Source organism: Diabrotica undecimpunctata, chromosome 6, assembly GCF_040954645.1.
Source record: "Diabrotica undecimpunctata isolate CICGRU chromosome 6, icDiaUnde3, whole genome shotgun sequence".
In the NCBI taxonomy this organism is placed as follows: Eukaryota; Metazoa; Arthropoda; class Insecta; order Coleoptera; family Chrysomelidae; genus Diabrotica; species Diabrotica undecimpunctata.
Window position 1 is genome coordinate 15,521,661 of NC_092808.1, and position 15,266 is coordinate 15,536,926.

General features: G+C 31.5%; 1 protein-coding gene across 2 annotated transcripts in view; it reads right to left on the reverse strand.

Moving 5' to 3' along the window:
• LOC140443176 (NPC intracellular cholesterol transporter 1 homolog 1b-like) overlaps positions 1–15,266 on the reverse strand; it is a 67,481-nt gene that overhangs the window by 4,572 nt on the left and 47,643 nt on the right. For both annotated transcript variants that reach the window (XM_072534274.1, XM_072534273.1), the window contains exons 19-22: positions 14,174–14,438; positions 12,273–12,454; positions 2,392–2,623; positions 1,266–1,379 (exon numbers count right to left, since the gene is read on the reverse strand). In XM_072534274.1, coding sequence (XP_072390375.1) covers positions 1,266–1,379; positions 2,392–2,623; positions 12,273–12,454; positions 14,174–14,438 — 793 coding nt within the window. The remainder of the gene's footprint in view (positions 1–1,265; positions 1,380–2,391; positions 2,624–12,272; positions 12,455–14,173; positions 14,439–15,266) is intronic.

Sequence of the window (15,266 nt, forward strand, 5' to 3'; positions counted from 1 at the left end):
TCTGCCAATACAAGATCATAGATTTTTGTCACGTTATCCTCTGTGGTAGCCATTTTCGAAGTACCTAGGCGTGACTCCTCAATAACCGACATTCAAGTACGTTGAATCTCGTTACATAAATTTTGACGGTGGCCATCGAAGGAGAAGAGTCCCCGTACACAGCATCCAAATGCTCTTTAATTTTTCTGTGCGATGTCCGTTCCAAAAACAAGAATCGAGTCACCGATCAATATTGCTCTTTTTCCATTTTTCTAAAATCCGCGGACGAACCTGTCGCACTGTTGCCTGTTGACTCTTTTTGTCGCAGTTTAGTACAATAGTCGAACTGATAATGGTAAAAATCCGACATTGTATTTGTATGAAATTATTTTAAAACGAAAAAGGTCTAGAATAAAAATTTAAACAGATAATTCAATATTGTTGTTAATTGGATGACATTTATGATGACTTTTAAATTTTGACCTTTCGAGAATCATTGAAATCGAATTATAGTACCGGTGGCTCAAACTTTCCTCGTTGTTCGGATAGGAAAGGATTATGAACAGTTCACATTATTCCAGTCCAGTAATCCAGCGAGTTAATCCAGTCCAGTGCTGGACTGGATTGTTGTTATTGTTATAGTCTTTCAAAAGCTGTAAAATTGGTAACACTATCGTGACAATGACCGGTCCAACATGTAGTCAAGCACTGGATTGGTCGTTCATATTATTCCACTGGAATAGGCGAACTAGAATGAAAAATAGACCGTCATTTTAGTCAACTGGACTAGATTGATCACTGGAATTGTACATTCTAGTGTAGGTTCAAATTATTCCATTGGTATTTCACTACTCGACTGGAATGCTGGGCTAAAATGCTACTGGAACAATGTAATCCGGGCATTATACTCTGAAGATTATAATTTCAACAAATATATGCACGAAATTTATGCTATGGCTTGTCAAAAGTGTTTTCGGAAACGATAAAGCTATTATAAACATTGTTGTTACTATAGATTAAAATTAACACAACGTATTATTAAAATTACAGTGCTAAAGTTAAAACTGTCAAGTTTTTTCTGTATAATCCCTCTGATAAACTGAACTTACTCAGAACATTGAAATGGATTTAACTCTAGCCCTATAATCTACTGTTTCTAATAATACTATATATATATATATATATATATATATATATATATATATATATATATATATATATATATGTATATATATATATATATATATATATATATATATATATATATATATATATTATTTACTTACTTTAATTCCTGTATGCGCTAAAGCATCTGTCGCTCGATCCAGGGCATTATGTTTCGCAGAATTCTCAAATGCGTAAACCATGTGTCCACAGAATTCAATTGCTATACCCACACTCTAACAAAACAAAAGATATAATCAAAATATGTTAGTATGTAATAAAAGTATTGTATAAGTCGTAACATATATTTGATCCGTTCTTTTTTACAACCGACCAGATGGCTGTGCCGAAGCCATAGTGCTTGAACTGCAAAGCTTGAAGATTGAAGAAAGCTGAACTCTAAAGCTTTTTAATGGGAAATGATTTGTATTTCGGAGATTTTTATACAAAAAAAACTGATTAAAGTGCTACACACCAAGCAATTTAATAAATTATACGCCATATTGCCGAAAAATATGAAGACACTGTATTGAGACTTCTCCCTCTATCTCAATATCTCAATACAGATATTGAGAATATCTGTATTGAGATATTTTTTGTGTTCAATGCTATAGAGTTAATTTGGAGGTAACTAAAACCAAGTATAAGGCGTACAAATACATTTCCTAAGCAGTTCCGCCTGTTCATTGGCGGATTGATACCTCTATGGAAGGTTGTAAAAAATGATATATGTTGCGCGGACGATGCGCGGAATTATCAGGAAGATAATTGAGGTAATTAAAAATGAAATATCTAATATTACCAAAGATGATTGGCAGAAAAGAATCACCAAAGCGATCAAAGTTGAAGAACACTATTAGAAGATTGAGCACTTCCACATTAATGATGGAAATAAATTTACTATTTAATTAATTTAATTGTTAATTGTGTGTTGTGTGTTAAATTAATAAAGTTTAAAAGTTTAAAAAAGTAAAAAAGTTATTTCTTTTTTGCCGTTCTTTTTTTTGGTATTTTTTACTTATCTCTTTATGTTCGTGGTGTTCTTTACTTTTATTACTTTGCATTGTTCTCTTCTCTCCTATTATTGATTATGTTTGGGAACTTACTCTTCTGTAAGGTAGAGTAAGTCCCCAAACATAATCGAATATTACAATGCTTCATCAAAATGAAATTAGTTTTTTTACTACTTTTATCTAACCTCCTGTTTATTCCTCTTTTGACTAAATACAAAAGATTCTTTTTACTTACCATTACCAAATTAACCAAGGAGATAGCATTTAATGAAATTCCCCATAAGTACATCAATCCCATCATATGGCAAAGGATCATAATTGCAGTGGAGGTCAGTATAAGCGATTGTAAGATACTAAATCCAGTGAATACAAACGTTGTTCCCAGAATAGTCGCTAGAGATACAGCCAATGACTTTAACGTGTCTTCCCATATAGTCAGGTACTGCTCGAAATATACATAAAATACACTAAAAATAACAAACAGGGATTTGAAATCGTAATATTTTTTATTAAATATAAACTCACACTAGGATTGTTTAATGGAAACTTAAAACGGTGGGTATAGTTTTTAAAGAAAAACCATTTATACGTAGTTTAGACGTTATAAACATAAACAGCATTTATTGACTCAATACTTTTCTGTTCGAACAAGTCGCCGATAAAAATTTTTTTAAGAACTGCACTAATATCGGTGTCTTAACTTGTGTTTCGAGGAGTACGACAGGGTTATGTATTGTCAACATTGCTCTTTAATTTCTAGAGTGAAATCGTTTGACAGGAAGCTCTTTTAGAAGCGAACAAAAGAATTGTAATCAACGGCGAGGTTGTAAACAATAGTCGATACTGTTTTAGTTACAAGAACAGCATAAGACTGCTAAAAAATATAAATATTTCTTGTAATAATTACATCTTAAAAATCAATGACAAGTATATGGTATTTAGTAAGAATATGATACAATCAACGCGAATTAGTATAAATGGCACTCAAATTAAAAAAGTATCAGACTGCAAGTACTTGAAAACAAAATAAAAGAATCTGGAGACCAAAACAATGAAATAAAAGGGCATATCGAGATTGCCAAGGCCACTTTAATAAGATTAAATTCAAATTCTTCTTATCATCAAGAATTAGTTATAGAATTTACTCAAGAGTTGCTTTGTAATAACTAAGACTGTGAATTATACAGTGTGGAAACTACTTATGAAGTAAAATTGTTTTTGTCCTTATTTTACAAAATTATAAAAAACACAGGTACCCATCAACTTTTATTTCAAATTTACGCTTTTTAAAACATAGCATACCATATCGAAGATACAACAAAATAGTATCGATGGTAAGGAAAGAGAAAGGGGTCAAATAAAGAAAATGGAACACATATATGTTTAAAAATCATATGCAGATGAATTAGTACCAGCAGAAAATAAAGCTAATGTTAAATGAAAGAGGAAAAGAAAACAACATCGAAGACGAATGGAATATTATCCAAAATGACAATTACCAATACAGCAAGGGAAACATTAGGCGAAACCTCGAGAAAAAAAAACGAGAAATGGATTCACCAAGATTGCCAACAAATAAATAGTAGAAATACAGCTAGGCAGAAATCTCTAGAAAGGAATTCCCGATTGAATAAAAGGATATATGAAAAAGTAAAAAAGGGATGCAAAGAGAAAAAGTAAAAGAGAAAAATGTTAAATAGAAAAATATAAAAAATAATAGACTATATTAAAAGAAGAAAAACTAGCAAATTTTACACGGAACCCAAGTGATACACTCAAGGACACATGACAAGAAAAACAGTGTGCAAGAAAAAAAACGGGGCAATTATCAGCGAGAAAGAAGAACTAACGAAAATGTGGAACGAGCTTTTCCAAGAGCTCTTAAACCCAAAAAAGAACAAAGCTAAAAAGAAGAAATAATTCATCACACAGCAGAACAACTACTGCAAACAAGGCTTCTCTAGTACCCAAGCCACTCCTAAATCCAAATTGAGTATTGCTTATTTTCTCCTCTAATATTGTGTATATTCTGCTATGTGTTAGTCACAGGAAGATCTTTCTTTGTATATATATTCAGGAATTCTACATTCACCGCCTTCCCTCCCTCAACCGTTTCCATATCTCTCTGTTGTCCCATTCTCCATTGTTTAGGCCTCTCTTACTCATGGCGTCGTCTACTTCGTTCCTCCAGGATCTTCAAGGTCGTCCTTCTTTCCTCCTTCCTATGGGGCTCCATTCGGTTATTCTCTTTATCCATCTCCTGTCGCTAGTTCTTTTTACATGTCTATACCACTTTAGTCTTTTTTGTTCGAATATATGTTAGTATGTCTGTTTCTATTGATGTTCTTTGCTTTATTTCGTCATTCCTTCTCCTATCCATTCTTGTTACTCTGCAGCATCTTCGCAGGCATTCTATCTCTGTTGCTACTATCTTACTGCTGTTTTTCTTGTTTATAATCCAATTTTCAGCCTCATATGTCATAATACTTTGCACTAATGTTTTATAAATCTGTGATTTTGTCTTCATATTTAGGTGTCTATTCCACCATAGTGAGTTAAATTGTCAGATTGCTGTTTTTGTTTGTCCTAGTCTTTGCTTAATTTCTTTCTCTGTTGTTGCCTTTTTCGTGACTATAAAGCTCAAGTATTTGAATTTATCCTTTCCTTTGATTGTTACGTTGTCGTCAATCTGTAGATCTTTTATGTCTTCTTCACTTGTAGATAGGTACTCTGTTTTCGCGAGGTTAATAGCTAGGCCAGCCTTGGTATATTCTTCTTGTAGTTTCTTCATCATATAACTGAGGTTTTTTTGGTCTTGTGCAATCACTACTTGATCGTCTGCAAAGCTTAACGTATATAGGTACTTATTCGTTTCGTACCGGTACTTCCATGCCTTCGCATTTTCTTTTCCATGTAGTCAAGGCTTTCTCTAAGTATATTTTGAATAGGGTTGGAGATGTGGAATAACCCTGCAGAAGCTCTTTTGTTGTGGTGAAGTCTTCTATATTTCTTGTTCAAATTTAATTGGACACTTTATTTTCTTTATACAGAGCTTTTGTAGCTTCTATGAGTTCTGTCTGTATTTCTAATTTGTACATTTTCTCCCATAGTTCTGACCTTGGTACAGAGTCAAACGCCTTTCTCAGGTCTACAAATGCCAAATGTATACCTCTATTTTTTGTTTTTTTCTTTTCCAACTGTTGTTCCAGTGTGTATATGTGGTCTATGCATGATCTTCCTGCCGTGAAGCCTGCCTGATCCTCCCCGATTTTGCCTTTTATCGCTTGTTCTATCTTTTCTCGCAGTATCTTCCCATATAATCTTCCTATTGATGATATTACGTTTATTCCTCTGTAGTTTTCGCATCGTTGTCTATCTCCTTTCTTAAATATAGATGTCATATATGCCTCCGTAAATTCCTTTGGGAGCTGTTCTCCATTTATGGCTTTCTGAAATATCCATTTTATCATCCGGTGCAATTTTTTTAAGCCGTAATTTATAAGCTCAGGTGAGATGCCTCCAGGTCCCAGTACTTTCTTATTTTTGATTGCTTTTATGGCCGTTCTCATTTTTCTATCTGTTATTTCTATTTCTTGTTGTGGGGAACTGCTTCGTCTTCGCCTGTTTTCTTTTCCAATGAATTGTGGTCTTTGTTATGTTAACAGTTCCTTGTAATAGTTCTCCTATTCTTTGTCCTGTATATTTCCCAATTTAATTTTTTCTTTTCAGTTTTGTTTCAATCCTCTCAGTACTTTCCATGACTCCGAAGTTCTTGTACCTTCTATGTATGTTTCAATATTTAAGCAGGTTCTTTCCCATTCTCCATTATTTTTTTGTGTTATTTGTTTTTTCACTTCTCTATCGTTTTCTCTATATTCTTTATAAACTTCAACGTTGTTTGTAGTCAGCCATTTTCTGTATAGTTGCTTTTTTTCTTCAATTATTCTTTTTGTTGGTTCATTTATTTCTCAATAGTGCTGTTTATTTGTTATATGTTCTTTCTCTCCAAGAGCTTCGAATGCTTCTAGTTTTATACTCGCCTTTATATGTTCGTATATTTCTCGATGTTGCCGTATTTGTATTCCATTAATTTTTGGTCTAGACGTTGTTTGTATAGTTCTCTTATTGATTATTCTTGGAGTAGTTCTATATTGTATTGTTTTTTCTCTTATTGTTTATAGTGTTCAACGGTTCTTCTGTAGAGGGGGTCTTGTTATGTTTTCAATTAATGCCCATTTTTGCTGTCAGTAGTTTATGGTCTGTTTCACATTCTGCTCCTCTTCTGACTCTCACATCTCTTATCTTTATTGTGGTATCTTGTTTGACTATTACGTGTCTATTATCGATTTTAGCTTTCGTGATTCTTGCGTCCATGTATATTTATGAATATTTTTATGTTTGAAGAATCCGTTGGTAATTTTTGTGCCATACATTCTGTTAAAGAGATCACACAGTGCTTTATTTGCACTTTCTCCCAAAAACTTCAGTATTTCAGCACTTACTTCATCGGGGTCAAGTGCTTTTTTGCGGTTTTTATTTCCCATGTAACCTTACTTTCCATTATAGATGGACCTGTTATACCAATCAGTGTATAGTGTTCTATTCTTTCATCTTCAAATAATTCAGAAATGTAGTTTTTCCATTCTTTTACTGTTCATTGATATCTAATACTTAGTGTCCGTTTTTTTCTAAACTTTGGGATAGGTATTTCCGTTTTATTCCGGCGATCTCTTTTAATTTCTTGTGCATATAAAATGTAACGTATTTCTTTTCATATTGAAAATGAAATTGTGTATTCGCATGTCTTATCCTCTGCCTGATTATTGCGAGGATTCTCTTGTATTCGTTTTTATCTTTATTTCTGATTTCTCTTTTTTTAAACCATAAGTCTCAGTATTTCTTCTGTCATCCATGCTTGTTTTCTTCTTGTTTTTACTCCATTTAATTTTGTTTCTTCAATTAATTTAATCTTTCTTCTTGTAATTAAAGACCGTTCGGTCTTTAATATATTTTTAATTCACGTCAAGTTTTCCTCAGTACTTTTATTTTTGCTTGATGTCAGCTTTATTTTTCGTTCTAACACACTGCTTATTTCTTGTTTTACGGTATCATTTGACATCTTTTCCCTATCAATAGTAACTGTTTTCTTGATATAAAGTCTATTTGGTTACGAACCACACATTCAGGTGTATCTGCTGGTCATCTCCAGATGTAAAGACGACGCTTTGAAAGTTTAAAAACTGTGTTTGTTATTACTAGTTGCTTTTCTTCACAAAAAGATGCGAACATATCTCCTCTTTCAATTCGTATTCCCAGATCATATTTTCTATGATATCTTTTTGTTCTCCTTCGCCAATCTTCGCATTAAAATCTTCCATAACAATATTGAGCTCGTGTTTCTTTGTAAATGCTAACACTTTTTCCAAATCATTAGAAGAAGAAGGCTCTGCAAAAGACCCACAAAAAGTTGTAGCGTCATTAGAAGAAGAAGAAGAAGAAGAAGAAAAATAAACAGAAGAAGAAGTAAAAGAAGAAGAAGAAAAAGCAGTGTCCTCATTTTATAAAATTATTAAAAACACAGGTAGGTACCCGTCAACTTTTAAATTCAAATGTGCGCTTTTAAAACATAAATATAACTATAAACGTGATCCACCGTAAGTGTAGCATAGTCCATAATGTTTATTTTTAACAAAATACACTGTATATTTTTGTGTTTTTAAAAGCTTCTTAACAACCTGATCTCAACGAACTGTATCATCTAGAATCTAATATGTATAATGTAAGGTAAAATTTTGAAGTAATGTATAATTTCCGTCAAGATATAAATTATATAGAAATTTGAAATTAATAATTTATCACGCTTTAAATAACGGTGAACTAAATACAGACATCAAATTTCTAAACTGAGTATCACTATATCGGGTTTTGTTAACATTTTTTTTCATGAACAGCTAAACGTTTTATACAGTGATGTGTGAGTTAAGAACCGGGAAAATAACGCTAAAGATAGAAAATATAATACGTTGTGAAATAAAAAGAGATAAAACTAGTAGCGGTGGGAAATTATCGATAGAAACCTATAATTTACATTACACTACATTAGGACTATGGATAGTTTCCCACATTTAGACGTTAGCCTATGAGTTAGTTGACTTCAGACAAAATATTATACAGATTGAACGAATTTAAAACGGAACATACAATTTAATATATGTCTGTTTGAACTGCATTTAAAATAGTGGACCAATATAAAACTTGGACAAAAATAAATCCATACCCGGTGATAGACATTGTATAAAATATCGTTCAACTATCTGTCTCCTTTAAAGGAAAGAGGAGCTTGCCTAATAGTCAGAGAGATAGAGCCGAAATTTTGAACTGATCAGTAATATGACATTTCTCTATTGGAATATATTCATTGTAACTGGGTTAAGACTTTGCCTTGCAGGCGGATGCCCCTCGTGGTACAGGGGGTGGCTATACAGGGATGAAGTTGTAATTTTTTTCGGAAAAATTAACGATCGATAATATGGCTGAAAATTTGCCCAGAGTAAGATCTTGGTATAACTAGACGAAATCCCAAAGGGCGGACGCGAGAGTGGATTCATAAGGAGTGGCGGACAGGGGTGAAATTGCAATTTTTTGGGGAAAAATTAACGATAAGTAATATGTCCGCCATTTTCAGGGCTCATTATTTAGCCCCTAAAAACTCTAAATCCAAAAGAGCGGACAGCTGGGTTGGTACAGAGATCCATAAAACGGGGTCAAATGCACCACTTGCCTGCGCATTTTAGGTTTCGGTAACAATTTTCAAACTGATTTTATTATGATATTTTTATACCGATTGATTTGAAAATTTGTATGCCCACTTCTGTTACTATTCTAAAAAGCGTCAAGTAGAGTTTTCCTGAAAATTTTCCAAAAAAATTTCCGTAAATGAAAATTTTCGTAATTTTTTGAGGTAAAATCTAATTTGTAGAATCCTTTCGATTTTCTGTCAGTTTTACCATGATTTTTTTCCAAAAATTTTCAAACCATTTTTCCGATAAGAAAAAAAAATTTAGAAAAACTTTAAAAATTTCGTCATTTTTCTTACTCTCATTGATGTCATCACATTCATCATCTTCGTCACTTTCACTTTCAATAATATCACATTCATTATCTGCTTCATTTTCAATCACTACTTCTCGAACTGATTCTGGCATCTGAGGTCCACTAAACCATTTGAATTTATATGTTTCATCTTCAAACTCCCAATCATGTTCTTCAACAATCAATTCTGTTGGTACTTTTTTATGAGCATTTGTCCAAATATTTGAAATATAATGGGCTCGCAGTAGATGTTGGTGTAATTCATCTTGACATGGTGGTAAGCTTGAAGCATCGAAATTTTTTAGTTTTTTTTTAAAAGACTCGTTCACATCATGCAACTTATACTGCCGGTTAAATAGTGAAAATCTGACATCGTTTACTTTTCTTTTTGAAATTGTTCTCGTCCGTCCTGTTCCATATAAGTGACATATGAAAGTTTCTAAGGTTTAAAAAACTTCATTACAATCGAAGTCAGTTTCACCAAGTTGGATAAAAGCATCTTGATGCTTATTACATTTAGCGCATGCGTCTAGAATTACTGATCTGAATGGAACGCGCATCATTATTATTTTAATATTTTAAAATAATAATGATGCAAAATTAATGTCCAAACAGAATTTGTTAAATTATAATTAACTAATGAAAAAAAAAAATTCAATCAATTTGAAAGTTAAAAAAAATATTGAAAATATCTACAAAGTAAATTTCAAAACTTAAAAAATTGATAATTCCACTATTAAATTGATTTTTATTAATAATTATTTGTAAAATGTTAAAGGAATTCTACAAACTGAATTTTACCTATTGATAAATAGAAATAATATATTTTGTATTTGATTATTAATGTAATAATAAATCAAATTTTTCTTATATCTGAAGAACCATTATTTATGCAATATAAATTTAAAAACCTTTTTATTGTAATAAAAAATAAGTAAAATTACTATTTGTTATACCAAAAATATTTAATAGTTAACATTATAACATTACTTTAATTTAATAAAATATCAAATATCAAATAATTTATTCAATTAAAAATTAATTCGTAAAATATTTATATTTAAGAAAAAAATGTGATTTGTAAAGTAAATATGACTTTAGTTTGAAAAAAAAACATTATCATAATATCAGTTTAAAACTACAAAATATTCTATAAAAGATTCAGACGATGACGTAGAGTTTTATCAAAGGTTTTAGAAAAGTTTTTCTAAATTTTTTTTTCTTATCGGAAAAATCGTTTGAAAATTTTTGGAAAAAAATAATGGTATAACTGACAGAAAATCGAAAGGATTCTACAAATTAGATTTTACGTCAAAAAATTACGAAAATTTTCATTTACGGAAATTTTTTTGGAAAATTTTGAGGAAAACTCCACTTGACGCTTTTCAGAATAGTAACAGAAGTGAGCATACAAATTTTCAAATCAATCGGTATAAAAATATTATAATAAAATCAGTTTGAAAATTGTTACCGAAACCTAAAATGCGCAGGCAAGTGGTACATTTGACCCCGTTTTATGGCTCTCTGTACCAACCCAGCTGTCCGCTCTTTTGGATTTAGAGTTTTTAGGGGCTAAATAATGAGCCATGAAAATGGCGGACATATTACTTATCGTTAATTTTTCTCCAAAAAATTGCAATTTCACCCCTGTCCGCCCCCCCTTATGTATCCACTCTCGCGTCCGCCCTTTGGGATTTCGTCTAGTTATACCAAGATCTTACTCTGGGCAAATTTTCAGCCATATTGTCGATCGTTAATTTTTCCGAAAAAAATTACAACTTCATCCCTGTACAGCCACCCCATGTACCACGAGGGGCGTCCGCCTGTAAGGCAAAGTCTTAACCCAGTTACAATGAATATATTCCAATAGAGAAATGTCATATTACTGATCAGTTCAAAATTTCGGCTCTACCTCTTGGACTATAAGGAAGCGATAAGTGGTTTGACAGCATAATAACTGCTTGTGTAGTCTAGTTTTCACAGTGATTCTAGGCAACCTATTTGGGTGGAGTTTTAACTTGTTCTTGAATGAATTCACAATCCAGCAGCCCGCTGAAGTATTGGATTTTTATAATATAATTATTTGACAACCTTTTGTTGCCCAACCACCTAGAGCGGAGTTGAGCCGAAATACATTGATTTCGTATGTTCCGTTTTAAATTCGTTCAATCTGTATGTATAACGTCGAACATTAACATTTTTTGGATTTCACATAAAGTAAAAACTGATTAAAGGCAATAAAGTAAATGTAAGTAAAAACAGTTTAATTAGTAGTAATTTTTTAATCCAAAACTAAATTATTGATCAAGAATACTTTCTATTATGATTTGAGACGTCGCATACACTATTGTCAATACAGAATTATTGTAGATTGGTGGTTGATCAACACGTCATACACATTCTTGTACTACGTGTCGCCTGACCTTTAGGGGTGGCCTGAAAAATGTATTATATGTTTGCCAAATTTTGGAGTACGTTTAATTCGTAGAACAATTTTAACATTTGTTTTTAATACAGATTTCAGTACTCTACAAATAGTTTCTTATGACTTTTGATGTAAAATAATTAGGAAAGCATAGAGAGAATATTGATGGCAATTAATATCGAAGACATGTCGTAAATCATCAATTTGACGGTATGGTAAAAACTTCGGATATATGGATTTTTATTAAATTTAAGGACACGAAGAACATTTGAGAGTTGAAATGACAGATGACGGCTGCGGAAAAGAAGAAGGTTTGACAGACAAAACAAAAACTTATATATTATATAGTTTCGACACTTTACATCGAATATTGTCTATGCTGACGCTCACGTTTGTGAAATTTCTTCACGATCTAGGACGGATCAAAACATTAGGGCAATATTTTCAAATTTATTCAAATTTTCTAAATTATTCTTTAAAACTATTATTTATTCCCGAAATTACAAGCAATGCAGTTACGATATCCCGAACATTTTATGATTCCATTGAACAAGCCTAGGACAGGCAAAAAGAGAAAATCATACTTAAGTATTAATTACCTGTACGGAAATATTTCAACACCTGGTAGATCCAAAGTCTTTGTTAAATTTTTTGAAATGGCTCTTGCATACTTTAAAGCATCAATGTAGTCCTTTGATTTTTTAAGAACAGTATGGTAACCCATAATGTTCGAGGCAATTATATCGGTATATCCGTTTTCATCAGACAAATAAGTAATGCCCTAGAAGATAAATATTTTTTATTAATAACCAATATTTTAATATATATATATATATATATATATATATATATATATATATATATATATATATAAAACTGTTTTGAATTCTTAAGAATTAAAAAACCATCTTGTGCTTTGGCAGAACATGTAATCGATAAAGACCATATTATGGATTTTGATAACATTAAAATTTTATGTAGTGAAAGTAATAAATTTAAAAGGACTTTTTTGGAAATGGTTTGTATTAGCAAAAATGATAATAGTTTAAACAAAAGATCCGAAATTCAAAATTTAAGCAAAATTTATAATTATATTCTTTCTTTATGATTTATATATAAAACTTGTAAAATGTCATATTTAATTCTCCATATATCTGTCACATTCTTTCAGACATCTGTCAACGGTGAATAAATCTTCTTCTTTTTGTTACTAAACAAAAAAGAATGTTTAAACGAAATTTTACTTTTGGCAATATAATTGTCAAAAATAAAAATTTTATGTTGGCATTTATGACATTGAGGCTATTTGTAATTGGTTGCTATTTGAACTTATTTATAAATTCAATTATTTTTATATAAAAAAAATGTTTTCAAAATTATAAAAAAAAATTTCGGAGAAACATTTATTCGATTAAAACATTTTTGTATTAAATATTTTGAAGATGTAAGCAGTGATTTTTACTTACCAAACTAATTTTTATTTGGTAAGTTAACAAAAATTGTTTTTTCTTTTTAGTTCAACCTTGTAAGTATTTTGTCTTTTTTAGCTCTTGATAATAATTGTAAACACAATTGAAAGCTCGAGAATAAAAAAATAGTTAACCAATAGCCCTATTATTGACTCCAACCCATCCAAAACAGTTATATATTTGTTCCAAACGAGTCACAAGTACTTCTTTTTTCTTATATATATATATATATATATATATATATATATATATATATATATATATATATAGATATATATATATATATATATATATATATATATATATATATATACACTTACTATTATAAGAGGAAACACTTTTTGAAAAGGACCTTCAAACAAAATACTGCATACAGAGACAAAAATTATTGCAATCTAAATAAAATATTAAAAATTATGTTGTGTTTAAACGTGGGATTATGCTTTTACCAGCTCCTACTTTAACGACTGCACATTATGCTATGTATGTCTTGTACATACCATGCCCTCTAAAACTGACCATAATTAGTAGTCAAGTGGACTAAGTTCTGAGCGGGCTGGTGGCCAATGGTCGTTACTAATTAATTTGGGTACATGATTTCCAAGCAACTGTTGAGTTGTTCTGGCTTTACGCGCAGGTGCAGAGTTCTGTTCCTTATCCATAATCTATTTTAAAACATAGTCCACTTAAGGGGCTCCACTAAATTTGTTAAAATGTGCCGTCGATAATTTCTCGCCGTTGTTTTAACGTATTTTTCATAATAATATAAAAAAGTGACGTCGTCATAGGACACTCCCCACCAAAGAAGATTTGTAAATATGTTCAAGAATGTGCACAATCGTTGTAAAGCTTGTTCATGTACATGTAGTAGCAGAAAAAGTGAGGTATCTAAATATTCAGAAATACACTACGTAATTTCATAACCGTATGTGAGCCGTTTAAAATCCAATTAAAGGATGAATGCGATAAATTTGGATTAAAACAAAAATATTGTTTCAATAATAAACATAACCTTAAAAAAAATTTCTTACGTTAGCGTATGCTGGGTGTCCGGCTTTAGCGCATGAGGGATTCGGGTTGTCATTCAAAAAGTGAGGAAGAAACTTTCGGTAATAATTGTACTGGCTTAGGCCGCTTTTATTCATTAGACTAAAGTAACAAGGATCGCAGTCTTCAGAGCTGTACGTATGAGGGCAGAAATAATTGGTGTCCTTAAAGTATTTGCAACAGCTTTCCGTTTCACTCCAGTCCTTGAAATCGTCTAACCAAGAGTTGGCCTGGGTTGCTATTCGAGTTCTGAAAAAGCATCCTATTAAGAAATTTGGTTAAAAATATATGCACAGGTTGGTAATATTTTGACCAGTCAAAATTGCTAACGACAAAATAGCTGCATTACATAAGCTGAGAATAATAGCCGTATTACATAGCTTTAACAATCTTTTACTATATGTTTTGAAAATCAAAAAGAACAGAAAAAAAGAAAATATGGTTCATCTCGCAGCATTGACCATCTGACCAATGAGTCTATAAAGGAGCGTTTGTCTAGCTGGGTCATTTTGTTATATCCTCATTACATGCTATATCCACCTCAGACGTCCTATCTTAAGATGTTTTACGATATCTGGTTCCTGGTATATTCTATAAAGTTCAAAGTTGTTCACTGCTCCATAAATTCGCCTTAGTAGGTACTTTTCTTTCGAAACATCCTAATATGCTTTTATTACTTTTTGTTAGAGTCCAGGTCTCTGAACCATATGTTAGGACTGGGCGTATTATTGTTTTGTACAGTTTTATTTTTGTATTTCTCGATATAATTGTGGATTTAAGGAGGAGATTAAGCCCAAAATAGCATCTGTTGGCCGAGCAAATTCTGCGGTTTATCTCTGCGGTAGTATTATTTTCATTGTTAAGGAGCGCTCCCAGGTATACAAATTCGTTCACTGCTTCGATGACGTTGTTTTCTATAACAAGTGCTCGTAGGTGTGGTTGCGTGCTTATTTTCATATATTTCGTTTTGTTGATGTTTATTATTAAACCTTTTTTTTGTAGCTGATTCTTTTAATGCTATACATACACCTCCCGTACAACGTTTTTCGTTTTCCCAACAATATTGATATCGTCAGC